Source organism: Tinamus guttatus, unplaced genomic scaffold (assembly GCF_059628265.1).
Source record: "Tinamus guttatus ecotype Peru unplaced genomic scaffold, ASM5962826v1 Tinamus_guttatus_pri_ptg000052l, whole genome shotgun sequence".
NCBI lineage: Eukaryota > Metazoa > Chordata > Aves > Tinamiformes > Tinamidae > Tinamus > Tinamus guttatus.
In genome coordinates, this window is record NW_028288586.1 from 10,526,250 (window position 1) to 10,553,430 (window position 27,181).

At 38.8% G+C, this 27,181-nt stretch overlaps 1 protein-coding gene across 7 annotated transcripts in view; it reads right to left on the bottom strand.

The window, feature by feature from the left end:
• The window catches only part of RGS12 (regulator of G protein signaling 12), a 70,453-nt gene that overhangs the window by 32,063 nt on the left and 11,209 nt on the right, over positions 1-27,181 (bottom strand). For 4 of the 7 annotated variants that reach the window (XM_010212530.2, XM_088540028.1, XM_088540030.1 and 1 more), the window contains exons 2-3: positions 22,184-22,303; positions 4,502-4,523 (exon numbers count right to left, since the gene is read on the bottom strand). In XM_010212530.2, coding sequence (XP_010210832.2) covers positions 4,502-4,523; positions 22,184-22,303 — 142 coding nt within the window. Of the gene's footprint in view, positions 1-4,501; positions 4,524-9,478; positions 9,789-14,176; positions 14,313-21,008; positions 21,203-22,183; positions 22,304-27,181 lie in introns of those variants that run through there. The other 3 variants (XM_010212529.2, XM_010212528.2, XM_010212527.2) reach the window with 3 other exon arrangements.

Sequence of the window (27,181 nt, forward strand, 5' to 3'; positions counted from 1 at the left end):
CACAGAGCAGCCTCCTTCTCTGTGTGCTTAAAAGTAGGGTTATGTCCTGTGAAAGCCCCGACACGGGTGCCTAGAAGACATCCGAGGGTTGTGAACAGACCTTCCTAATGCCTTTCTTCCTCCTTCCTTGGTATGGAAGCACTGGATCCCGAGTTGCCTGTAGGCAATAGGAGGCTCCTTCCCGGGGCATTCGGGACCCCAGGCACCTCTCATATTTCTGTTCTGTTCCTGACCCACCAGGCCTGGAGAAAAGGCTGCCATTTGCGATGCGAACACCTGCAATTTCATTTGACTACCTTATTCAACACAAACCTGACACCGAATGCTTCCTAGAACCCCCCACAAATAAGACCTTACGCCTTTTGTTTCATATTTTGTATTTTGGGGATTTATTTAAAAAAAAATCATTCTGTAAGAAAATGTACACATCTAATCAACTAAAAGCTTGAAAGCATTCGAGATAAAACGGCTTTGAAAGCTTTCATTTAAATCATTTAAGGCAGTAAGTCCAAATACAATGAAGCATACTTCTTGTAAACATCTCTTCACAAAATCTACATACACTTTCCAACCTTTTTGTACCTCTTTTTTACGGTGAGCAGCCTCCCAAATCCCTTGCAACCATGAGCATGCCGACATTCATATAATTAAGATATTCCCCTTCATCCCTACAGCCGGACATTACCTGGATAAAGCTGATAAGAACCGCTGCGGTGCCATCTAATCAAATACTTCAAGGTGTTCACCGAGAGCCATCCTTCTGCCTCCATTCCAAGCTCAGCTGCAGCCTCCCGGGCCCCATGGGGTGCACATCAGCCCTCCCGGCCGGGACATGGCTCCTCCGTAACGCTGCGGAGAGGGGACGCGAACGCGTCGCCCCCCGCAATTCCGAGCAGCCTTTTACACCCTTCGGAACAAATCGATTCCTCACCCTCGTGGCTTCCAGCAGAGGAAACCAAGAGTATACTTAACACAACGCATTATAAAAAGGTACATAAATAATTTAAAGAAAAGACCTTTTGCCACTGCTTCTAAAGGAGCTTGAATTATTTATGTTACCGTGGAACACGGCTACAGCAGGCACTCACTGCCAACATATAACTAAAAAATAAGCCATATGCCTGTTAGAGGAAATAATCTGTCTGTACTTAGTGTAAACAAGGGTGTTCTGTTTTGTTTTGGAGATCATTGGGGATTTTTTATTCTGTCTTCTCTAGTCACTTTTTAAAATATGCTTCTACATTATTTATTATTCTGAATGTCAGATTCCTTTAAAAGAAAAAATCTTTAAGAACATTTTCCCTTATGAAAATTCTTTCTTGGTGATGAATACTAAAAACAAAAAAAAATCATCAGATACTAAGTGCTTTGTAAGAAGACGACCCATATACTATCTGCTATCCTATGTATATGGAAATAATAGACTTCAGCTTCGTGGAACTGGCTCTGGTGGGAACAGCAGGTAAAAACTGACTTAAGAGACTGTGCGTAGCTCAGAGCTCCCTCCTGCCTGTCCAGATGAGGGATGAGGCTCATTTATTCAATGGCCATTGACCCTGTGGGTTTCCTCCTGTAAAGCTCCACCCAGGTATCAGTGCTGAGGGTGAAAGCAAGACCCGAGCTGGTGACTAGTGACAATTTAACTGTTTCATCTCCAAGATGATCTGGCCAGCACAGTGCTCAAGGCATCCTGGGTCAGCACGCAGGATCCCTACACTAAGTAGAAATGTAGAGTTTCCAAGGTGGACAGCAAGAGAAATCTATTAGTTAGGGGTAGTTGTAGCAACATAGAATTATTTGTGCCTTTTGTAGACCGTAGGTGCCAGAACTATTAGAGCTGTAGCAGTGGCCTTGCATCTAAACAGTTTTACTATTTGTTTTCTGATTGCAATTCATTAAACAAATCAATTATTCCTATTTCTTAAGAGTTGTGGCTGGCCAGCATCACTGGAAATAACACAAATTCAAGTGCCTACATCTTCACATGTTACTTATTTTGAAATAGCCCAAAGTGCACAAGTTTAGCTAATGAGAACTTCCTAGCTAGGCTTGCACGAGCTCAGGGTTTATCTAAAATAAATGCAACAAGGAGTAAACAGTCTTCAATGCCTGGCTCGAACATAATAAAATCCATATGTCATGAGGTTTCATTGACCTGAGGGAAAAAGAAATGTCCAGAAAGCTATTGTGCCTCCTATTATATTGCAAGGATGTATGCGAGCACGTAATTACTGCTTTTTACAGACAAACTCTCCTCCTGAGACTAAATCTTAATAACAGTATTTATACTATGTATACATATGTATTATTAGCCTGGAAAGAGAAGTTTGTACTGCTGTATTAATCATTACACTGGTCCAAATCTCACTAATCTAAACATGCCCTGCAATGTGTAAATCTGTGGCTCTATTAATGAATTACTGAAATTAGAGGAGATTGGAAAATTTTCAGTGCTGTGACATTTTCAATAAAAGCAAAAGCCTGAAAATGTAATTTAGACATGAATCAGACCTTTTTGCTCAATGCAGCTCTATATGAAATGAGTTAGCATTTTATTTCAATTCATTTTTCCTGGTTACATTCTCTCTGGTTCTTATTTTTCCAATCTGCTTTTCTGGGTACTTAGAGGTACTTATTCAATATTATTTGACTATTGCTTTTAACGTAAATTATTCCCTCCCCCTTATACTTTAAGTAGCATTTAATAACGAAGAGAAGGGTCCGTGTAAAATCTTCAGCAGCAGCTGAAAAAAGGTCATGCAACCCATCAAAAACATGTAGAAATTACTGTATTTTCTTTCACCTCTGCAACCTACACAGCTCTTAGGTTTCATTACTTCACAAAATGCTATGTTATCAACTGTAAAATTACAGTCACCCATGGAACTGAACTACAGCAGTTATATTCCAAGTGCTGAATATTATTCTGATCTTAACAAACAATCCATTGGAAGCATAAAAAGCTTGAATATGACAAAAGAGGAGGCCTATTTCAGGAATCTCCAAGTTTGGTTGGGCCACAGAAGGCATTAATTTAAATTAGCAAGGAAGGAGAGCTGGAAACACAGCAGGGACAAGACACAGGCACATTCTACTTTTAGCTGAAAAAAGATCAATCTTAACTTTTTCCCTTTAGCAGATGAAATTTAATTCCACTATATGTAAAAATGAAAGGTTGTATGTGCTTTGCCTTCCTCTTTTTTTTTTTTTTTTTTTTTTTTTTTTTTTACATCAAACAAGTAACGCCTGGGGAAAAATACCTATTTTTGCCATGAAAACATATCCTATACTTTAGAAACAGAGAGTAGAATAGATACACTGATCTTCTGTTTCATTCTTTTGTCACTTTGTAGGAAAGAGGTACATTATAATGTCAATCTTCTCATGTGGACAAGTACTGTTATGGAAGAAGACCAGGACAGCAGTAGAGAAGGAAAATACCTGATGAAGTCAGGCAGGCAGCAGCAAGTAACTCTGTCAATAAGCCCAAAACACTACTATGTCTCTCTACTGTATTTTTAAAATTACAAGGAGTCAGAAAATAGGGCATGATGGAATATTGTGAAGGTCTTGCTGCTTTTGCATTTACATTTCCATTTAGTATTAAAAAACCCTCCATCATCTAAAATATTTTAGTAATTAGATACATATTTTGTATACATAGTACATATTTTGTCCCCTTGTTATTTAATAAAACTCTTTTCTTAATGTTTCTTACAAGGAGTACTAAAAGTAATAAAACATGTGAAAGTGAGTTATTTTTCAGGATCCAATGAAGCAACTCCTGCAAAGCAAGACATTTCTTGTATGCCTAAATTACACTTAATTGCTTTTTTCCATTAAGGAAGCACACTATTACTGTTTCAATTAACTTCAAAGGTTCTGAGAAATCACCTCAGGATGTTTAGCAGAGAGTGCTGTAAAGCACTAAGGCCACGCTAAAATCCAAACAAACAAACACAGGTGACACACGGAGGAGTTCACTCTAAAGGTGCTCCTGACCCGCAGAACTTCCATGCTGGGATTTTACAGTTACCAGGTTACTTACCCCTTCCTCAAAACGTGCCACACTAAGGAAGTTTCAACCTCAACAAATACACCAATACAGCTTACAGCTTATGAGCTGGATAATCTCTCTTCAAAAGCAAAAGGAGGTCATAAAAGACAACAAAATGGAGAAAAAGATTTTATCTGTGATCCAGTTATATCAAAGACTGCTACCTCTGCCTTTTTGATATTACAAATGAAGAATCCTAGTCATAGCAAAAATGTGCACATATAGATCTGCCGAAAAATGTTTATGCAAATAAAGCAGGGAAAGTATGTGAACGTAACCTTGCAGCATTTGTTTTGGCACAATTCCCACAGGAGTCTCAAAGTTCTGCACCATTTAGGTCAGACATCTTGTAAAATACCACCTTAGTTACCACGGATTACATTGCTTAATGTGGAAACTTTGATGTTTTTTAGATTATACAAGTAAAAACAAGCTTCAGCTTACCTCCATCAGAGACAGTTGCTGACTGCAATAAGAAAGAGAAAAGTAAGTGTTACTTAAGTTGCATGATAATTATTAAAATCTCTGAGTGTCACATAACGTGTAAAGCGTCCATTACTTTTTCATGTTAATAGCAACAGATAATGTGAGAGAGCAAATCGAAAGATCCCAGCTGTCACTTCCTTGCAAGTGCTTCCTCCTCCCCATGAAATTCACCCCAGGCTTTTTGGCCAACGTGCTCCAACCTCATCCCGCCAACATGAACTAGCCAAACTCCTTCCTGCTGCAAGGAGCAGCACTGATTTTTAACCATCTTTAAAAGTGGCTGGCAAAGACTTAAAATGAAAACAACACCTCATATATTTATTTTGTTTCTTTTTTGCAGGAAGCAAGTATAACAGGACAACTGAAACTGTATCTAGGCCTCACTTCTTTTTAACAGCACTGTTTCAGGTATCAAAATACTGATGCTTTGGGTCCCATTCTTCAAGGTGATTTACCATTTCTATTCTGTTTGTATTTTGCCAGTAGGTCTAGCAAGAATGTTATGTGTTCAGAAGTTGTAATTTAATTGCTGCTTGTAATTTAGAAAGTGCAGTTTACATTACTGAACACTTTGATAAATCAGATTGCTTCTAATTCATTGTTCACGTACTGTAAATCAGTACGATCAGTAAGGGTGATTAACTCAATTTCAGCATCATTATTGGAAGAATGAAGAAAAGGATGACTCGATGAAATAATAGCACCAATTTATGCACTAGTCAGAAAATAATAAAAAAGTGACAAAATACATATATTTTAGGAACCCTTGTTTACTTCGGCAGCTTGTGTGAATCTAAATTCAAACACCAAATTTGGCAATTTCATGGTTTGAAATTGTCAAATGAGTTTTATAGGATTTTCATGATAGTAAAAAGAATATATACACTACTTTTTTGGCCACAGGAAAATTAGCAATTGCAAAATAATATTTTAAAGGAAAAATTATACAATTTCATTATAAAATTCAAAACTTGCACTAAAATGCCATTTAATTAAATCTATGGACAATAAGATACAGTTTTAACTCAATTAGCACCAGGTAAAGCAATCACCTTTCCACACACCATAGGTAGCTTTTGTGTGTTTTGTGGGTTTTTTTTTATTATTATTTTAAAGGTTTTGGCTACTGTATGTTCAATAATGTATCATTATCTTAAAAACACTCTAAATTAAATGGGACTTTTGGTAATTATGTTTAAACATACAAAAAAAAATGGAAAAGCTGTACCTACGTAGACAAGAAAAAAATTCGTTTTCCAGTGTAAACAAATGATCTCTGTGTTATTAAGATATTTCTAATTCACTCTTTGCTTTTGATGTATTCCAAATATACAATCCTTTTATTGTATTTGTTTATGTATAACGGTGCCACTAAAACTCCAGAGCATTTCTCAGCCCGTACCAGTTCACTTCTCTAGATCACAGAATAAAATTTATAACAAGAATGTTTATTTTATTTCATCTACGTAACTTAAACTACCTTCACTCAAATTACCAGCTGGAAACTACAGCTGGTAATTATTATATAAGAATTTATAGTCATATGTTTAAAACATGTTTTTGAGTACTTAGAAATCTTAGTATAACCCTGTCAGAAATTTCATACAGTCAGCATTTAGACAAAGCATTTGCTCTTCTAAAGTGTTCGATTAAAACTTGTCTAGATTTGTCCACAGATGCAAGTTGCAAGACCAGATTTTTTTTAAAATTGTATGATGATCTCATTTTAAAAACTCCCTATATGTTGGGGGCTGGTTTTCATTCTGCAGTGCTCACTCTTAGCACCACTGAAAGCTCTTCGGGGCAAAACTTGACCAAGTGTACAGGTAAAGTCCGATTATGCCTTGAAAGTTAACATTTCATACATCCCTATGAAGGAATACCTATTGGAAAGCTTACCTATTAAAACAAAATTAAGATTCAACCTTTCATATATGTCACCATTCCAGAAAGATCAGCAAGGATGGGTAGGAGCCAATGGCAGTTGGAGACATTATAAATAAAGTATTTCATTACAAATAACAGGACATAGCTGTGCTGATTTTGTGAATGTACACAAGAGCCCTCACTCAGAGAGGAAATCAGAATCGCGCTCAACCCCCAGACCTTTCATAAATGGGTAGGAATTGAAATTAGTTCTTCGAATTAGCCTGACTTCCAAATTAATTTAGTAAGAAGTCCACTGTATAAGTCAGGAGTCTGAGAGTGACAAATCACTGAAAAAAAATCCAGTTGAGGGAAACTAAAATGTCTTCCTATGTATCTCTTCCTGGGAATTCTGCTTGCTCCTCCAGGTGGCTCGGCAACCCAGGTACACACACCCCCACCAACGGGGCAGGACACAACGCTCTTCCTCACATTCCAGGGCAAGATCTTGGTCCCTTGATCCCAGATCCAAGCAGGGAGGCGGGCGCCAGGGCCAGCAAGCTGAGCTGCAGCTTCCCCGTTTCACACCTCATTCAAACTGCCCTAGGTCTAAGGCAGCAGGGAAGCACTTCAGCTAGCTTGGAGAGCTAGCTCTGAGCACGGGAGAACATGCAAAAATTCTCCCTTCAAAAGGCAGAAAAGCCAGGTGGGCCTACGAGCTTTTTGATGTTGTGTGCATGATCTGCTTGGAATGCACCTAAAGAGGATTCATTTAAAATAATTCATAGGAGAAGATGACTTCAGGTGAGTATATGAACTCCTCTGGGAAAGACAGTGTACAATCTGGATACCAACAATGGGATAACCCAGGGAGAAAGGGCATAGAGGAGAATGCAATTCATAAGGTTGAACCATCATATATAACTTGTTTTCATGGTACCTAACCTGTTAGATGTGTGCACTAGTGTGCACAAAACTAGTCCAAGGGCACCTTACTGTTGACAGAAAGCTTCATTGAGGAAAGCCACGTAGTGCCAGGAAATGCAAAAATGTTTGTTTAGATGGACCACGTTGCAGGAAAGAGAATAAGCAACTACGTGTGTGCAGACTACCCAGGTAACTGGACATACAAATGTCTACTCCCCTCCAAAAAAAAAAAAAAAAGTAAAATTGCCATTCAAGTCATGCTGAAGGACACAAGAAGAAGAAATGCAAAAAAGACGGTGATGCTGGCAGGGGTGATGCATACTAGGAAATGCCAGGCCTGAGCAAGAACATGGAACAACGTGAAATCATCCATATTAATAGAACATGGGTGAGTGCCTTCCTGAGACAAAAGTGTCCCACATTTCCAACTGTGTCTGGGATGGGAAAGGCATAAAAAGTATGATCAGAATGAAAATGTAATCCCCCCCAAACCTCACAACAGCAAAAACCCCAGGCTAAACAGAAACATCCGTTTCTTTCCTGATCATCAAAGTTCCAGAGCAAAAGGGGTTAAAAATGACCTACGTGTCCTGGACACACTTTCTTCTAACATGGTCACCAGCCTCTGCTGCATCCAAACAGTCCTCTGGCTGCTGCCTGCAGAGCTTGTTAGACTAACACTATTTAATAGAGTACAATATATAACACAATGCACTGTCTTAAAAAAAGCCCCTCTAATGAAGCCTCTACACTGGGATCACATCCCTTATCCAGCTACACCAATTCTTTTGCACGATTTAAACATACAAAGAAAGTTTGGGAAAACCGTCGTGCTCTTCCAGAGGCAGCACATGGAAGATTTAAAGACTCAACACAAGCAGCCAATTCTACACATTTTGTCACTTCACTCAGAAAAAGCCTATCGCCCAGGGGACTGCTGGCATCTAGCTTTGAGCAAACTTCTTAGTGAATCACCAGAAGCAACTTCTCCGTGTGCCAGGGTATGAACTATAGGCAGGTCTCCAGTTGTTCACACCGCTCCAGGGCTTGCGCAGCCCTTTTTATCCTTATAAATGCATTAGTATAGGCAGCACCGTCCAAACGCTGCAAGCACCCATGATCTCTAGGAGGAGGATTGTGTCTCAAAATACGATAAACATTGTTCTATCATCTGAAATCAAAATTAAAGTCAGACTACTTATAAACTTCTATTAGACCTTCCTTCCAGCAAATCTCAAATATATTTATCACTTCGATATGATTGTGTAATATTACTGCTATCCTCCATTTAAAATACTATTGCTGTTAATTTAGTGTTTTAGCACTTAGCATGAAAAGGATTCCCTCCTACAGTGCCACTTAAAGGAGAACTATTACATAATTTGCCTTTTTAGTTCTCTGTCAAAGTGCATTTACAGCTAATATGAAAGTATTATGGATGTAAGAATTTCCAAGGAAAAGAAATACATAAATACTAAACAATAATTTCAATTAATATTTTGTCTCTGAAGGTCAATTGTTTGTCAAACATTTTAATCTGTAAAAGCAACATATGAACAGTAAGTTATGTGAGGTGGAATTCCTTTAAGAAAACAATATTCAAATTTCTATAGCAAACAAACCCAATCTTATCACATTTAAGGACAATGGCTTAAATGGCAAGTCCATCCTTAAAATTATTTTGATAAGGGTATATACAAAAATATATGCAGTTTTAACTACAGATATAATATTGATAAATGGTACAAAAAGGCATGCACAAAATACTTTGCTCAGTATTAAAAATACACAGATTATAAACATCCTTATTTTTTAGCTTTACATATACTTGACAGAGTTTACAAATACATCCCCAAAATCTTAACGTTAGTTGGTACAAAGGTTTCCTCCCTCTACTCTTCCATGATAATAAAGCAAATATTCCATGATAATAAAGCAAATATTTCATGATAATAAAGCAAAGGTTTGCATTTACAAAGGAATTTGAACTCCAATCCTTCAAAGTAATAGAGCTGGAGAGCTAAGCAAAAAGCATTCTGAAGCTGGGAATATTCCTCTCATTTCTTGCCAGTAACAATACCCTCTTCTAATTCCCCACCGCAATGATGTCTTGCTTAGCTAAATATAATTCATATCACTTACCCGTTCTTCATAAGAAACGGCAGTTATTTTTCCTAACAGGACTCTTCCTAAATTCATCTTCACTTAATATGGAAAACACATTTCCTTAGCACAACAGCTTCTCAAGGTTTAAGGTACAAAATTCAAGCCTATTCCATGCCTGTACATGCCAGTAAAGTTTAAAGGCATTTCGTATGAAGTTCTATTTTACTCCCTTTATGTTACCCCTAGCAACAGGCCAATGCAGGAAGCTGTGGTTCGTCAGGGATTCAGATTAGATCTCAATTATCTCTCACCAGAAAAGCTGGATCATTCTGTGTAAAGCACGCTGATTGTATTTTAAAACATTCCCTATAACAACTCAGGAAAATAAAATGAAGTTGCATTGTGTGATAGTCCTGTATTCAATAAAACAGATTCCCACGGCAGTTGGCAGCAAAACATTAGCTAATCATCCTAACATTAGTTTAGAAACATTTACATAGTAAACCACTATTTTCAGAGGTTTACATAATGCAAGCCAGAATAAAGACAGACCTCAAACGGTCTATTCTGCCTAACTTTTCAGTGATTAACATTGTAAATTGCAAGTAAAAATCTGCAGTACAGAAAACTTGGTATTTGGGGCTCAATCTAGAAGGAATCTATTGTCATTAGAAACAAAATTTTGCTTTCAGAAATGAAGGGATATTCTCCCTTATTCTTCCTCCCTTTACAGCCCAAGCCTGTGCTCCCTGCGGTCACTGTAGCAATAGGAAGCAAACTGAGCTACCTGTAAAGTAAGAGGTTAATTTGCCCATTACAGCAGTGCCTTCCAGAGACTGTATCTGAGAAGCAGGGAATCATTAATTTCTGTTTGTTCGGGGTTTGAGTTTAATCTGTTTTTGTTTTTTTGAACAACTGGAATACAATTTTCTGCTAAAATTAAATGCCAGAGTTAAAACTGAAGAACAAAGGGGGCATTTTACATTAGTGGCTGTCCTTAAATCCAAGTTTTTTTTTCCCTAGAAGTGATTTAGGAATAAACAATTTTCTTCAAGGTAGCAGTGCAGTTTCCCTCTTGTGCAGGCAGTTCCCAGATTGTGCCCCTGGTACAAAAACAACCCCATGAAGCCAGCAAATATAACTCTGAACCGATATAGAGAGAAACTGAGGCAGAAAGTAGAGCCTTTACTCAAATCTCACAGGAAGGCTGGCTTGCAGAAGACAACCCGAGCCTGCAGATGCTGCTGTTTTAGAATTTGGGATGAATAGCCTTGATTGAATTGTTCTGTTAATCTTCTGTGTTTAATTTAGAGTGATCAGAGGAGAAATTTTAAGCTAATCACAGACAAAAAAGGAGGAATTCTGCTTTATGAAGCACTCAGAGATACAGACAAGCTGCTCCAAGGGACACAAATCATTTCAGGACACCTTCTGAGCTGGGACAGGCACACCAGTGCCCTCCTCCGTGCTCTTTTACACGTCTGTAATAGCACAGAGAAGTGCAATGAACGCAAACGAGTAGGCAGAGGGAAGGAATGTGCTTCACAAATTACATCCTCCATTATTTTAAGTCTAAGGAAACAAAACCCTGCGATACTTGTGCATAACAACAGCCTTGCTTGTATAATGACAGCATGCTTAGGAATTAAAAATTTACTGCTTTTAAAGAAAAATTGCCACTGGCTGAGATGTTTGAATGCTGCCTATTGACACTAGGCTAGGTGGGCTGGGGAAAGTATTTGCTTTGGCAGCCCCTCCAGCAACCACAGAGCAGCCCTGCTACAAACATCCAGGAGATCAAGTGCACAGTAATGCAGTGCACTGCATCTCCAAAATAAAGAGCCCCAGCAGATCAGAGACATCCTGCAGAAGCTGCCTGTGAACACCCCTTCAGGGGACCACAAAAAGAGGACTCCTAACCTCAGCACTCGCTGTACAGCAGCACTAAGTCCTCTGGGAATCTGCTTGAAAGACCAACTGTACTAACACAGTTTGAAGAGGTGTGTTTTTTACCCATGAGAATATGAAAATGATTAGAATAAAACCACACGCTGCTGGATGTGGCTGCAAGAGCAGCAGTTCCCGAGAGCGACGGTATCGGAGCGCTGTTAGGAACGCTGTGTGTGGGCAAGTTTTATACATTCTGGGCACTCACTCTCCGTACTATAAATCTAATAATCCCATCGTTTAAACAGATCTTTAGAGCAGTTGATTCTATTTCATCAAGCTGCACACTGCATAGCCACATTTTTTCCATACAGTGACTTTAGTAGCACTAAAAATAAGCCCTACCTACCAGACCGTCTCTGCTAAAGGCAACAAAGTCACCCAACTCTCCTGTATTCCCTTTTAAAAAATCCTTTTCCTTTATATTTCCGCAGGTTATTTCATCAGCTTCCATATACAAAATCTAATGATTTTGTGCATCACATTTGCATCCGCAAACCAACCAAGGTTCAAAGGTCAGATGCAGACAGATCCATCCCTTCTCACAGTCTAAGGCACGTTAATTTGCAAAGCTATTAATGGAAAGTGTTAAAATACGACACAACAGCTTTAAAACCCTTATTCAGAAATACCAATGGTGGCATTTGCAAACCCACATCCATCTGCTTAGAAGCCAAGCTGTGGGAAGGGGCAGAGACCCCAGATACGACCAAGCTGTTTTTCTCTTCTACCCCCTCTCCACTTCCCGCTCCCATCTTCTTTGGTACAGTTGTTTGCAGGAAAATTCAAGAGAAAGATGGAATAACAGAAAACCTGGATAAGTTTTCACCTGTCATAAGATGAATAGGACTGAATGTATTCCTCACTCCTAAAGGGAGAAAACACATACAAAAAAAGGAAAAAACGGCAGGCAACTAGAAAGAGATAAATGTCCGGATCAGCTCTTAGTAACACGAATTCCTGAAGTAAATTTGACATTGGCAGAATAAACTAACAGTTCTGCCAGGAATCTTAAATCTCATCAAGTACTTCTTTTTTATTTCATGTCAAAGAGAGGCACAACTACTTGCAGGAAAACAGAATAAAAGAATTTCTTAAGAATACTCTTTAGCTCAGTGACCCTAGTTACTAAAAGAAATGGCAAAAGAATCAGAGCCTACATACAAATTAAGAAAACATTTGAACAAAAAGAACGATTTCTATCTGCAGTTCCCCGAGTGCTCTATTAGCACTCCAGCTGTACTTCTGTCAAGGACTTGGCAGCTCCTCAAACGCAACCGGGCGGCTCGTGCGGCTGGCGGGAAGCAGGAGGCTGCAGGCTCCCAGCACTGCTTCCCCTCACTTGGCTCTCAAGGTAAAAGCCCTTCCTCTTCCAAGGTGGTATTTAAAAATGCCATTGAAGCCAAGGTACTTGGAATTTGTTTGGTTGAAAATAACTGAAATGAAACCCAGCTTTTTGAACACGAAGACCTCCGACGCGAGAAAGGCGGCAAGGCCACGGCGGATGCCAAGGGTGCCCTCTGCCACCCGCACGGGCCGGGCTCCGGCGCGCAGCTTCGCCACCCACAAACCTGCTCTGGAAACAACTGTTTAGTCCCCAGAGCCGTATTTTAAACACTGAAAAAGACGTCTGCGGTCTGATTGTAAACTGGTTACAAAAGAATGCGCTGCTCTCAAAAATCTTTTCTGAAAACGGAAACATCACTGGATTTCTCCCTCGGTTTATCAACATTTTGAGACATGTGAAATCCTTCCACTAATGAAAACAGGCATCAAGAGTGTGCATAACTTGGCTGCCCCGATGGCAGATGGACTTGCAGCCAATGAGAAATTAAAATTAAGCAACTTATTAAGGAGGATACGATTAAGTGACAGATCACTTACATGCACTAAACTGCTTCTGAATTGCCTACTGCTGCAGGCAGTCAATAGATTTGAGGGAATCAATATAAAGCTGAACATGAAAACTACTTTTTAAATAAAAAAGAATTCTTAAGTCTTTTAAGTCTGTTTTTTTCCCTTTTCATTCTAAAAGCATATCAATTTTGTGGACATACTTTAAGCATTACAGAGAACGACACTTTGAGATATATGTAGATTCACACATACATATTTCGATATCTATGTATATAAAGAATAAGACTGTGTCAAAATTTAATAATACAGATAGGATCTTTACTTACAAAATGCGTGTTTTCTAAGAAACAAGAAGTTAAAACAGGTTTGAAAACTTAGTACTCACAAAATTCTGCATTCTATAAATACTTCGTATCCAAGCGTGCTTATTTTAATATTTCTTACCATCTGGATCCTGCTTTATTGGATTAAAAATCCAGATGGAAGAAGAATCACTTTAGCTATACACCTTAAGAGAAACCTTGTGACAATTAGAAGGTAGCTCACAACTTCAGCATGGCATTCTTGCTTTATGGAACACATGCACAAGCATAGTGAAAATTAAGTGACTTTTTATTAAAAAAAAGTTGATTAGAGAAATACCTTTACATCTACTATACTCATCCCACATTTTACAAACATTATAATGCAAAAGATACATTAAATATTTGTGCATAAAATCACGTATTCTTTACTTTATAATAGAGCTTATATAGAAAGTCAACTTAAATACTTATACTTACAAACTTTGTCTCTTTACAACCTCATTGAATCCTTAGGAGCACTAGTTATCCTATTTCATTGCGAGAAGATTTCTTAGCTCGGAAGACTAGTCATTAAACCATATTCCTGCTTTCTGTTCACTTTAGACAAACAAAAGTTTATACTTACAGACACTTGACTATCAGTAAAAGTTTTCTCCATGTATAAATGGTTTAATAGCTCATTGTTAAGAGACAGTCCCTTCAAATTTGTTATTAAGATCTTTCTGAACACATATTTACTTCTTCAGCGTCCAGCAAAAAAATGAGGCTTCTCTGAGTGTTGCCCTATGGGCACCTCTCGCATTCCCCTCCCTCCCCAGCACATTCCCCGCCCTCAATACTGGTTCTCTATCTTCTCATCAGAAGGAACAGGCAGCTTTAAACGTCCTTTAGGCAGGTCCCACGTAACAACACGGCGCCGTAAAGACGACGTCGCGCTGCCGAGGAATCTGCTCATGGAAAAGGCATCCGGCAAAGGCCGAGAGGACTCGAGCTTACACATTTGCCCAAACTTGTTTAAGCCTTGAGTCAACATCATTTTCTCCTCCGAAGTATTTTTATTTTTAATACATTCTTCTTTGCTGAGCATATTATCTCAGTGATCTTGGTCAGCAATCCCAATTAAAAAACATTTAAAATATAACCTGAACTTCTGTCCTTTATTTTTAACCACTCTCCCTCACCTCCCCCAAAGAAAAAAAAAAAAAAAGGATGGTTAAAACTAGTGAGACCCGGAGGAATTTTCTTTCGGTTTCTGGCGTGTAGGTACCTGCCTCCCGATGATTACAAGCACATGTCTGCACATTATGCAATCCCTCCCATCCTACCCAACCGCTCCATGCTCTTTGGGGCGAGCAGCACCACTGGTAGCTCCAAGGATCCTGTTCCAGGTGAAACCCAATTCGTGGGATTTTGGACATCAAACCTAGGCTCCAGACAGGGCAGCGCTCTGTGCTTCTGAGAAAGACCTGCAGACACTGCCTGCCCAAGCTCTAAGTTTAAGCTCTATCATTTTGCAGACCTTTGGTCTAGAGGAGGGGAAGCAGGGGATGGGATTCTTATTTATATAAAGTATCAGAAGAAGAGATGAAATGCTTTGAGGATTTAATGATTTGAGGAATAACAATGCTCATTGACTAGAAGCTCCACAGGGAGCTCCCCCTTTAAACACAAAAACAAAAACAAACAAACAAACAACCTCAAAGTGATAAATCCACGAGGATTTATCCTATGGATCCCTGCCAAAATCCCATCACTTTAACCACAGAACACAGAGTGTTAAACACAGCCTTCTTTGGCGCTGCTGTTTGTGCCGCAGCTATTCTGTGGCTGTATTCTAGAAACAGCAATCCAGCCCATTCCATACAGCTTTAATTTGCTTCCCAATATTAGGCAGGTCTCACAAAGGAACAAACAATTCCTCGGTGCCGTTCGCGTGCGGCGTGACAAACAGATTCATCACTTAACAGAAACAGAAACGGGAGGGGAGGAACAGAAACTAAAAAAAGAACCAAAACAGTCACCAATTCCTCATCCCCACCCTGGAATGACGCGAGTAACAACTTTGCAGCAGCAGCTCTGACAGTGAACTCCCTCAGGAAGCAGGTTATTTCGGAGAGCGGGAGCACAGGCACTATATGCTCCCATGGCCCCCTATACGCAAGTCCCTTCACACTGGTATTAGGAGGAACTATATCGGTGAGCCCTTATTTTGCAAACCAAAAGCGGGCTGCATGCAAAGAGGAACTATAAGGAAGACCATGGGAGGAAGATCAATGATCACAAGCAGTAAAGGAAAACTAATGAAAATGTAAGTATAGGCCAATTAAATAAGTAAAGGAAAGCAGGGAAGGAAAAGGCAACTTAAACAATTAAGTAAAAAATATGTGGGGATGTAACCTTAAAACTTAATAAGAGAAGTTAGAATGGTAACTGAGCAGACAATGATGCAGGAGGGTAGGCAAGGGTTTAAAATGAAGAAAAGAGGTATCTAATAAAAAGCAGAAAAAACAGCATAATGTTGTCAGGTTGTACTGCATAGGTCAAATGGTCCCACCTCAAGACGCCACTTATCATAGACCTAAGGCAAACTCTATTTAGAAAAATATTTTAGAATATGCTAAGATAGTCGATATCCATGGACTTTAAAGTCACATGCTGGAAACTCTCCCTTTTGAGAGAGACATTAGAATGGGCAGGGTAGATCACTTTGCACAGAGACAACAGCACCACCATGTGCTGCCTGGCGCTGTCCTCGTTGGGTAGGATTAGCGGGATGCCCCTGCTAATAGAGCTGGGAGTAACATGGGTGCTAAATATCTTTATATTAACTGAAAGGTAACTCAGCTTCCTGTGCCTGGAATACGATCTATAATCCCACAACCTTAGCAGGAAAAGCAGTGTCTGTGCAGGAGTCTAGGAAAATGGGAACGACCACCTCCGTTCAGAACACGTGTTTATTAAACCAAATATTCCCTTTCCTAATGTAGCCAGAGATGTGTAGGGAGGAGCAACATGGGCAAATGCATGGGGTATTGACCTCATTATGCTCCCCCAGACTCCCGATATTTTTACTTCAGGAGATTTCCTGGACTTGGCAGGTTTGTCTCCTTGGCAATTCCCAGTGGCTCCCTTTTTCCAAACCCATGTCCACTTTCCCCTTAAAGACATGTAGATCTCTTGCATCCCTGGCACTGTGCTAAGGTGACCCACACATCTACCTACCTCCTGCAGGATCCATTGGGACCTTTTGTTTATTTTGCTCCTGGTTCCACCTACCTTCATTTAACGGTGCCTATTTCTTGTCCCACAAGGGACAGTGAGCTGACAAACACAGCTACTTTTTCTATACCACCCACTATTTTGTACTCTTTTTATCCCTCCATAAACCTTTTCTAACATATCCTAGGATATTTTTGAAATAAAGGTACCAAAACACGTGTGTGTGCAATTACAGATTTATAGAGAATCACTATGTCTTTCTCTCTCCTCTATTCCTTCTCTGGTAATTTGTAACATTTGATCTCTGTTTCGTTTCTACTGTACTGATGTTTTCATGCAACTGTCCTTTACAGCTCAAAGGCCTCACCTCTGAGATGAAACAGCTCAGACACAAATGTATTGTTTTATACATGAAACTAAGACTGTTTTGTCTCATTTGCACCACTTTACATTTATTTACACACATTTTCACCTGCCCGTTTACTGTCCAGGCTTTCAGTCTCATAAAAGCAGTCTGCTCCCACCTTCAGAGATGTCTCTCATCCTTATATAACCCTGAATAACTTCACCTCACTTCTCACCTCCCTGGCAGGCCTTAAAAATGTACTTAAATCAACGAGCAGAACAGAAGAAATTGAAGCAAGCTCCAGTCTCAAGCAGCAACTAATTCTATGTTTCAAAAGTAGACACCAGTGCCATAAGTTGTTTTTCTGCCTTAATGTTGAGAAGTTAAAGTGCCTCGCATGAATTAGAGCCACAAGAATGAAGAGCTTCAGTTCCTAGACAGCAAGTCCTATTTATCCAGAATCCAGAAGCTTGGATAGTAACACATGCATCACCCAGAGCAAGATGAGGGCAGCCTACAGACAAAGTGGCTGTATCTGTGTCAACTAAATAGTGCAGCAAGATACTGCAGGTCATAACCACACAAGTGACAATTCCAACAATGCAATAATACAAACCATGGGATTCCAGTGCCTATACCTGTGTCCTGGAACTGTTTCACTTACCAACACAGCTCTACCCACCATGCAGCACAGCAGGCAAAGAAGGGCAACCTGTAACGTAACAGTCAAACGGCTGAACAGAACCGCAACAGGACTGCAACACCTGGCAGAAACCACTGGATGCTTTAAAAGCCTCAGGGAGGAACCTCATGACCATGTATGCAGCAGTAACTCAAGGAAAAGAAAGCAGTATTTAATGCAAGCTCTGACTTACACTAACCAAAGCCAGGTATTATAGTTCAGCAAGTGTGGAAGTCAAACCACCACACACAAACCTTCCTTGGGCTTTGCAACATTTCACCAGCTGACACCTAGTGGCACATTCCAAGAATGAGAACTTGGAATTCACTGCAGCTCCAGCAAGCAGCACCCTGCATTTCCTAAGGAAGGGAAAGCTGAAACACAGAGTTTAGGGACTAATCACACATCCATAAGACTTCCCAAACACCAGAGTTAGGGTCTGATTTTTATTAGCATTCAGACTTCAGAATACCAGAATACTCTCACTACATAAAGCAAGTGGACTTGTTTAAGAACTTAAAATGTTAATGATACAGAACAACCTCTTACATACGAGAAATGGGGGGTTTGCAGCATGCAAAGCAGTTTTGTTCCACAACACCTTCACGAAAGCAGCATGGGAAAAATTGTCCATTGGAGAGTTACACCCTGGCTATAAATTAGAACAAAATCCAGGAAAAAGATGCAGTATACAGTGGAACCCACCAGCAGTCTACAGTAAATTGTTGTAGCTTTAAACCATGGATGAAGCCTAAGACCAATTATACATTTTTAAAAAATTTTATAATCACAATAGTAAGCTGCGAATTAAGAGGCATTTTGATTTTAATTACACAATTAACCTAGCAATAGTGCTAGAGTTGTGGTTAGGATGATCTAAAGAAGTTACTGAATAATGTTTTATAAGAATTAATACTTTTTTATTAGATTAACTGATAGGCTAGGAAAAGTTTGCAGCATGTTTAGCCCTCCTTGCCTGATTTTCCTGATATACCATTGGGTCAAATACAAGTTATTACATCTCTGCAGAAGCTTTCTCTGGTTTGGTGTTGTATATTTTCTGCTAACAGATGAAATACAAGAGCAGATGCCTCAGGTATTATTATCTATTATAGCAGCTAACACAAGTACATTAATAATAGTTATAACTAAAACAGAACATTCTAACAAAATTTCTTGCACTGATTTAAAAGGAATATATACTACATTCCAAATTTGAAAACATTACTGAAATTTTGAACAACAACAGATGGTCGTTGCCATAAAGCACACAGCTTTAAGATTTCCAAGACAGGAAGAAGATAACAAGAAAAGTAGAAAGATACCTCTTTTGTTCTGATATTTAGTTAGAAGAAATAATTGAAGGTGCTTTTATTTCAAAAAGATTTTTAAAACTAAATGATTCTTTAAAATACTCTAAGAGCCTGCCACTTATTTGCTCAATACGTTATGTACCTCATGGCACATATCGTGATTTTGATGTGATGATGATGATTTTCTGCCCAAGACAGAAAATCCTCAAGCGTTGCAGCTGTATCATTACAGCTAATTCTAACCTTACAAGAATACTCTCTGTGCATATATGGCCATAAAATAACTGCTGAAAGAAAAGGTAACTTCTTACCAGTTGTTGCGTATCAAACAATATATATGCGTGTGTTCCGTGCTTGCACAGTTTAATGTAGTTCAAAACACAGAACCACGAAGAAATCGTGCCACCTTACGGCAGAGAGCAGCACAACGGCCCGCACGGCAGCGGGGCCAAAGGGCAGCGCAGCCGCGGGGGCCTCTCCCGGGAGCCCCTTCTGCAGCCCCTGCTGCAGCTGCGGGGTATCCAGCGCAGGCCCCGCAAACAAACCCCTGCAAAACCGCTTATCTTCCTCCCTTGGCAGATTTAGTCAGAACCCGGTTTCTAAGCTTGAAATCCACAAGCTTAGAAAGCGTATTCATCTTAAACTTTGGATTATTACCTTATCCATTCTGTTAACTGGAAAGAAGGCAAAAACAACTAAATAGCATATATAATATGTTCACGATCATTATTTTTAAGGTGGAGTCTCTAAGAATTTCCTGGTATTGTTATTTCCTCTTCCAGAAGCTCTAAATAGATGCCCTGAAATAATCTAAACATGTGGTGACAACATTGTGTTCTACTACACTGAGCTCAGCAGCGGTCGGGAATAGTGCTGCAGCAGGAATGCCGAAGTTCCCACTAGAATGGAAACAACTCAACCCTTTTTTACTTCGACTTGTTAAGTGTTTAAAATTGTTGTCTGGGTTGGTATTTCTCCGGGTGGCCCTACATGGAAGGTAGGTGTCATTCTGCTATGGAAAGCAGAGAAAACAAAATTTGTTCAAAGTCAAAAGAAGCAAAAGGTTATGAGAACAGTCCCGCAGCCTAATAGCTACATGTATAATGGTATTAAATACAGTTTTTAATACAGATTGTTCTACTTCATCCAATTCAAACAGTGGCCTAAAATTTCAATTTCCCTAGGCCCCAATAACAGCTCTAACTACCAGGTCATTGTGTAATGCAGGGTCTCTCAATCCCTCCTGTTGGTGTTACTCAATTTATGCATGTTACTGAGTATTATTTAGGACCAAAAAAAAAAAAAAAAAAAGAAAAATGGAGTTTTGAGTCCACTGACAATGATACCTCTCTGAAATTAATGCAGAGTAAGTTCCAAGTCCCTATTTTAATGAACATTTATGCAATGTGAAGCAGCTCCTAAAACAGAATTGAATTATATCCATCCCATCTTGGTGTTTAAGGCACTACCCCAAAATATGAGATGTTCACATAACTCTCTGAAATCTGAATCTGGCAGAATGAGATGTGAACTTTGTTTTTTTCCTAAATCACATGTGAATCACTAGCACTAGGTTCTAAGATATTCTGGAGGTCAGTTCTCTCTTATTGTGCCCCAAATTTTTGTCAAAACTGGTAACACAGACCAGCAACCTTTTTAACTTAGAACCACCACTTCCTAATGAGAAGAGGTGCAGCCAGGCAGTTCTCAAGTGCCTCTGTCTCAGGAAGCTTGCTCTGCTAAAGTTACGGGCTTAACTGCGTTAAGCCAGGAGTGCAAAGAGAGAAATGAAACAAAGACACTTACAAACTTCAGGCAACAACATAGAAATAGACCACAATGAACGATGCTTGCTTTTTATTTCCTTTGAAAATATCTGAGAAAAAAGTAATCCTACCTTCATTCCTTGAATATGCCAGGAGCTCCTTCCATATGTTCCGTTCCCCCAAAATCCCTCTCCTTTAGCTCGGACTCAATGAACCTCTTTCCTTCCTACATTTTCACATGACAGGAAGCTTGGAACACCTTTCTTTCTCCTCCCATGTCAGACACTTTTTACACTCCTCTTTCCCACTTGGAGGAATCTGTGTGCTGCATTCTCTCCCTTGCCAAAGAGCGGTATAACACATACGACACAGTTCCTACGCCAAGCGCACATATTTTTGCTTCTCCCCTACCACAAAGCTTCTTCCAGATAAACATGATAAAAGGGCAACAAAAAAAAATCTCCATTTTCTTTCACATCTTTACGGGTCGGGTTTTGAGTAGAAAGCACATTAGAAGAGAAAATATAATAGTTATTTTAAAAAACAACTTCCTCATACAGCTAGAGGAAAGGGCTCAGCTGAGCTGGGGCAGGAGGCGACAGCTTTTTAAATTCAATGGTCTTTTCACTCCTCTTTTCCACCAAAACCAATAAGCTTTGGCCACCTGCACCCAAGAAACTCACATCTTAAAATTTACCAGATGTGAAACAACATTCAAGTATTACAGTAGGAAAGACTCAAGATCCCCATACCAATTAACCAACATTGGGAATATTTTGTATTCCCTTTTCTCAACTGCTGACATACAAGCAGAAAAAAAAATGAATATTTGAAGAAAGGAACTTTTCCCTATTCAATAAGCTACATTCCTTAATAAGCTACTTTAAGAGGCTTCACTTCATAGTCAGGACCAGCAACAAATTCAAACCGCAAAATCTTCTCCATATAACGACCATTAACAGAACAACAAATAAACAAATAAAAGGATAAACATTGATTTCTTCAGTCTCAAGAATTATTTCAGGCTTTATTGATTTGCTTTGCATGACCAAGTGTGATAGGTAAAATGAAGTAAAGTTCCCCACAGAAAGAAAGGGCACTGTTAATGTCAAAGTAAACTATTAAAGAAAAACTGCAAAAGACAGATTAATACGTGAAATGTGTATTTCCCTTGCACAAATGTCATACAAATATTAGTAACTACTGCAGTATGGCTATTGCTTTCCTCGTTAATTTATCATCAGTTTCAAATACGGTAAGTTCCTCCCCAGGACTTATTTCTAGGTTTCAAGAGAAAGTTAATTACCTCAAGGTCATCCAGAGACCGAGTGATACTAAAGCGCTTAGATCTTCCAAAGGATCTTCGAGCCGACGAGCGTTGGGGAGGAGCCTGAGTTAATCCCAGTAGATGCCCAAATTTTGCACCCTGAGCAAAACAGAAAATACACAATTATTTTATTTGTATTTCGTATATTACTTACCATAGAGGCATCATCTGAACTTTAGACATCCTACTTTTGTCCAGCTCGACTGCTTTGCTAGTACAAAATTCCAAGGAGACAGATTGCAAACTTGTAAGAGGACCATGGTTTCAACGTAAATTGGTAACTTGCCACATGCTTTGGAAACCAGCTATTCAAATCATTAAAGAAATGACTTTTCCAAACTAAAGCCATGTATCATAAATATTCAGCCTTAAGTTACGGTGTAAAAATGAGTTGTCATGTTGCTAATGTGTATAAATGCTCCATGTAAGAACTACGGATCGAGCTTAATCAAAGCAAGGCAGTCCTAGCTCAATATTATAAAGAAAACACTGATATGGACAAGATTTTTGTCCTTTCTAGGAAATTATCATCTTGAAATTATCTTGTTTCTGTTGGAATTCTTCTTTTAGAATTCCTACTTTCCCTGCTCATATTCTTTTTTTTTTCTTTTTTTATAGGCTTACAACTAGAAAATATGACTTTTTAAAATCATGGGCTACAAAAATGAAGGAACTAGATTTTTATTGTGAGGAAAGAAACTACATCCCTCTAATGTCCCAAGATTACAACTGGTGCTGCAATAATTAAATCTAATGCTTCTCTGTTTTCCCCATAAGCATATTCTTCCTCCTTAAAAAGTCATCTGATGTCAGCTAAGCTGCAGTGACTCACCATGTGCATACCTAATTCATGCCAAACAGCAACATATAAACTTAAACTTAAGAGTGGGCACACAGACAGAAACTGGTGCTAAGCAGATGTACAGTAGCTCACTACAATATGAAAACTTGTGATGATGTGCCTGAAATCTTGGATTCATTTCACTAAGGCAATCAGTGTAGGGAAAACTCACTGTGTCTTCAGATGTTCTTTTTCACTTTGGAAAACAGCAGAACTTAAATCAGAGTCATTTTTCTCCTATCTCACTTCAGCATCCTTACCACAGTAAGATTAAAAAACTATTTATTAATACCTTTATAATTGTTTAATAGTAGCTCTATAACAATTGTTCAATTACATTGTGCTATTCCTTCTTTTATGCAAGTTGCTGCTCTCTCAATTCTGGGGCATTCTGGTGTCACTTTGGTCATCTGAAAGTATTAAACATATGTTTAATATCACTCCTGGTTGGTCCCAAGATCCGGAGCTGCGGCTGCCTCATCTCTGTTGGGCTCCCAGACTCGGCAGAGGACAAACTGGGCAGGTTCTGCAGATTTTGTGGAGAGCTTTGTGGGTTTCCTGAGATTTAGAAGTGTAGCATAAACACGTGAAAGCGGCTTTTGATAAAATGATCAAACAAATGTGAGGACAAGTAAGTTGCTAACCACAAATTTTCAGACAGCACCTGATAGAGTAAGGGCAGTTCACATGTTTCTAAGCAACTTCTCAAGTCATCTGTTGATCCCGGCAGGTATCGCTGACATGTTCCACACTATGCTTAGATCTTAAAATCACAATAGTCTCTCCCCTTGGAAATGAAAATGTGCATCTAAGGCAATAATCCCCTTTGTCAAGCAGCCAATTCCACATTAATCTCTCACCAAATTCAGCAGAATCCATTACTATTATTATGTAGCAGATGAAAATACCACCTCCTCCTATCCGAGTATGCTCCTGTTATACCAACAGGAGTAAATGGGTCTCTCTTTCAGGTTTCACACCAATGCCACGTCTACACCATCTTTGGAAGGTTTAATTCTATTTATGTATTATAATGAAAAACATTCAAACTCGGAACAGCATAGCAACTCGTAAGGCTGGTGAAATTAATGGCACCTCTACTCGGAGTACGACTGGGGTTTTGAAACCACTTAAGGAAGTAATTACACAGTATGGATTCGCTTAAGGGTCTTTCAAGTACTTCTTACTTACAAGATGCATCCTTGAAATGTATTTATCTTCCATAAAATAAGACTAATGAAAGGAAAAAAAAATAAAAATAATAATACCCAAACTCGTGACTCGTGGCATCTATTTTGGATAATGAATAAATTTTCACTTTTCTTTCTAATTTAGCACTGAAACAACATAAACAGCTGCCTAGTACAGCTTTAAATAATGAAGACTGACATATGATATGCTGAGAGATTGAAGACATACAACTGTGTACATACATACATACAACAATGTACAGGACACATATACAAAAGAAAATTAGAACCAGTAACGTTATTAATTGGAGAAAAAAGATCAAACTGCCTGAAGACAAATCTACTTAATTCTATCAAGAATCAGATTCTAGGTAAGATAATTTATCACCAGGAGCCCCATTTTAGAAGAGGCTTCATTATCTGCGGTCAGAAAAATAACTAAGAGAAATGGCAAGACCAGAGAAAAGAAAACTGAAAATTGTCTAGTAGTAGAAGAGAGTAGAAGAGATAAAGTAGTACCAAATCAATTTTTTTCTCTACACTTCTTCGCATTTCATACAAAAAAATCACTACTGAGCATTGAGTGAAATTTCCTGATGCTGCTGCTGCTAAGTCTCCCTTTTCATCCTTCCTTGCCTTCTTTCCAGACATTTAGACTATGAAAAATGATCTTCTTTTGTAGATGAATTAAAATAATTTTGTGTACATCAAAACTTAAAGAAAATGTGTACACAAAGCAAACAGCAATGACATTTTGGCAAAAGGTTTTCCTGAGACTCTGAAGAGCTGGAAAATAAAAAGCATCCACAACTTGAAAAGAGAATAGATATTGCAACGAGAATGAATTATCAGCACTGATGGAGAAATCCACAGTACTTGAGCAGAGAGAGATTGCCAGAGCAATGACTGACACTAACATAAAGTTTGCAGTCTGTTGGCCATAAAGAAGATGTCACAGTTATATGTCTTTATTACACTGTTAAACAGCAATAAAAAACACTATGAACCTATAAAATTTCAAAGCAGTACACTATGTGGCCTACAAAATACTGCTTTGACAGTTAGCTGCCCAACTAAAACACTAGGATTTGGTAGGTGAACATTGAGGTGGTTTGGTTTGCTTAGTATAGATGGCTTATAAACCCTAAAACTATTCACTATCATGTCTTAAAGACTTCCTTCCTGAAACACTGTTGCTGAATCAATAAAACAGAACACGAAAAATAATATTCAAGGAAAATCTAACAAACATTAATTTCTGCAACCCTAGCACAGAACAATAGAAAAGTTAAAGTTCATCTGACAATTTGCTAAATGTCTTTTATTTTAGGAACACAGAACAAAAAAGAAAAGCACAGAAATGGGTGAAAACAAGTTGACAGTTAAAAAAACTAGCACGAAAGCAACCTAAACTTTACGATACAGCTATGTAGTAGTAGGAGGAGTGTAAGTATCACAGTGAGAAGTTCAAAAGAAAAAATTTCTAAAAGCCTTTATCCTATTCCAATTTGGCAGATGGAGAAGGAAAAGAACAAATGTATTAACATATAGAGATCAACATAGTGATGCTCTAAAAATCCATTCCACCTTCTACTCTTAAAACAAAATAAAAATTATAAATTAACATGGAGAGACATAGAAAGTAAATGTGTTACTGTATGAGAAAAGTATTTCAATGCACGGGTCTGCCTATCTTTTAATTGTATTACAAAGTCACACCTTTTCCCTAAGCTAACAGGCAAGTGAAAAAACATTCACTTAAAATGACCAGTCATCATCAATGAGCACAGTATAAGCAACTGAAAGCACTGAAATAATCCTGTTTACAATACATCGACCCAACTGAAGAGTCACCCTGCCTGCTCTGCACTGAGAGCAGCAAGAACCCCTTCAATCGTTGCCACCCAAGAAACGCAACGTGAAACGATGACACTCAACGTGATACTCCCACCGGGAGCTCCGGGGCACGGAGGCAGGTTGGTGAAACCGTATCTATTATTCAGGACCAAAGGAAACCGAATACCTTTAGAAAACATCTTTCATTAGCTTAAAGAAAACCTCAGCTATAGAATGAGCTCTGTCGCACTCTTTCATATTCCAGGAAATGCACTCACCATAAAACTTTTTAACAATTCGTATGCATAACTTAAAATTTACATTTTGTACCATATATAATTAATATCTCTCTAAAGTTACATAATATCCACTCCTCCAAATATCTGAATATAACTAATAAAATGAGACTTCTCTCCTCTGATACCTCAGCTTTCAAGCTAGGAGGAGCAGAAAAAGAGGTAGCAATGCAGAAAGGAGAAGGACTCTGGTGGTCTTGGAGTACAAGAGGCCAAGGGGGCAGGAGATGTTTGCAGGCAGTGCGCAAGGATACTAGATAAAAACAAAATACAAGGAGTCCGTGTCAAGATTTCAGGAAGAGGAAAAAAAAAAAAGCGGGGGAAAGATAAACTAGTTGAGGCTAAGGCCAACTTTACAAGATCTCGGAAATTTAATCAGTTTATGGACAGCACATTTGACAATACATTTGTGACCTGGAAGGGAAACTGAAGGGGGACTGGATGTTGTGCAACAGAGTCTGGATGCTGTGGGGTACAGGAATTTATGGAGGAGAAGAGGAGAGACAGGTAAATTATAAGAAAAAGAAGGGGAGCTAATCAAGAAAGTTTAAAAGCTGCTACTCTAACAAAACAGATCACATTTACATAAGGATGCAACGTTTTCTTCACTGTTTCAAAATGAAATTTAATCTTACAAGATTCATATTCACAAAGAGAGTGAAAAATATGTTGAGGGGAAAAAAAAAGGCATAAGGAAGTAATTGCACGGCAAGAATCAAACTCCAAGAGCTCTAAAATATAAGTACAGTCAGCGCTACATAATACTTTGGATAGAAATTCTTTTCTGTTTCTTCTGGGCTATGTAGAATAGCAC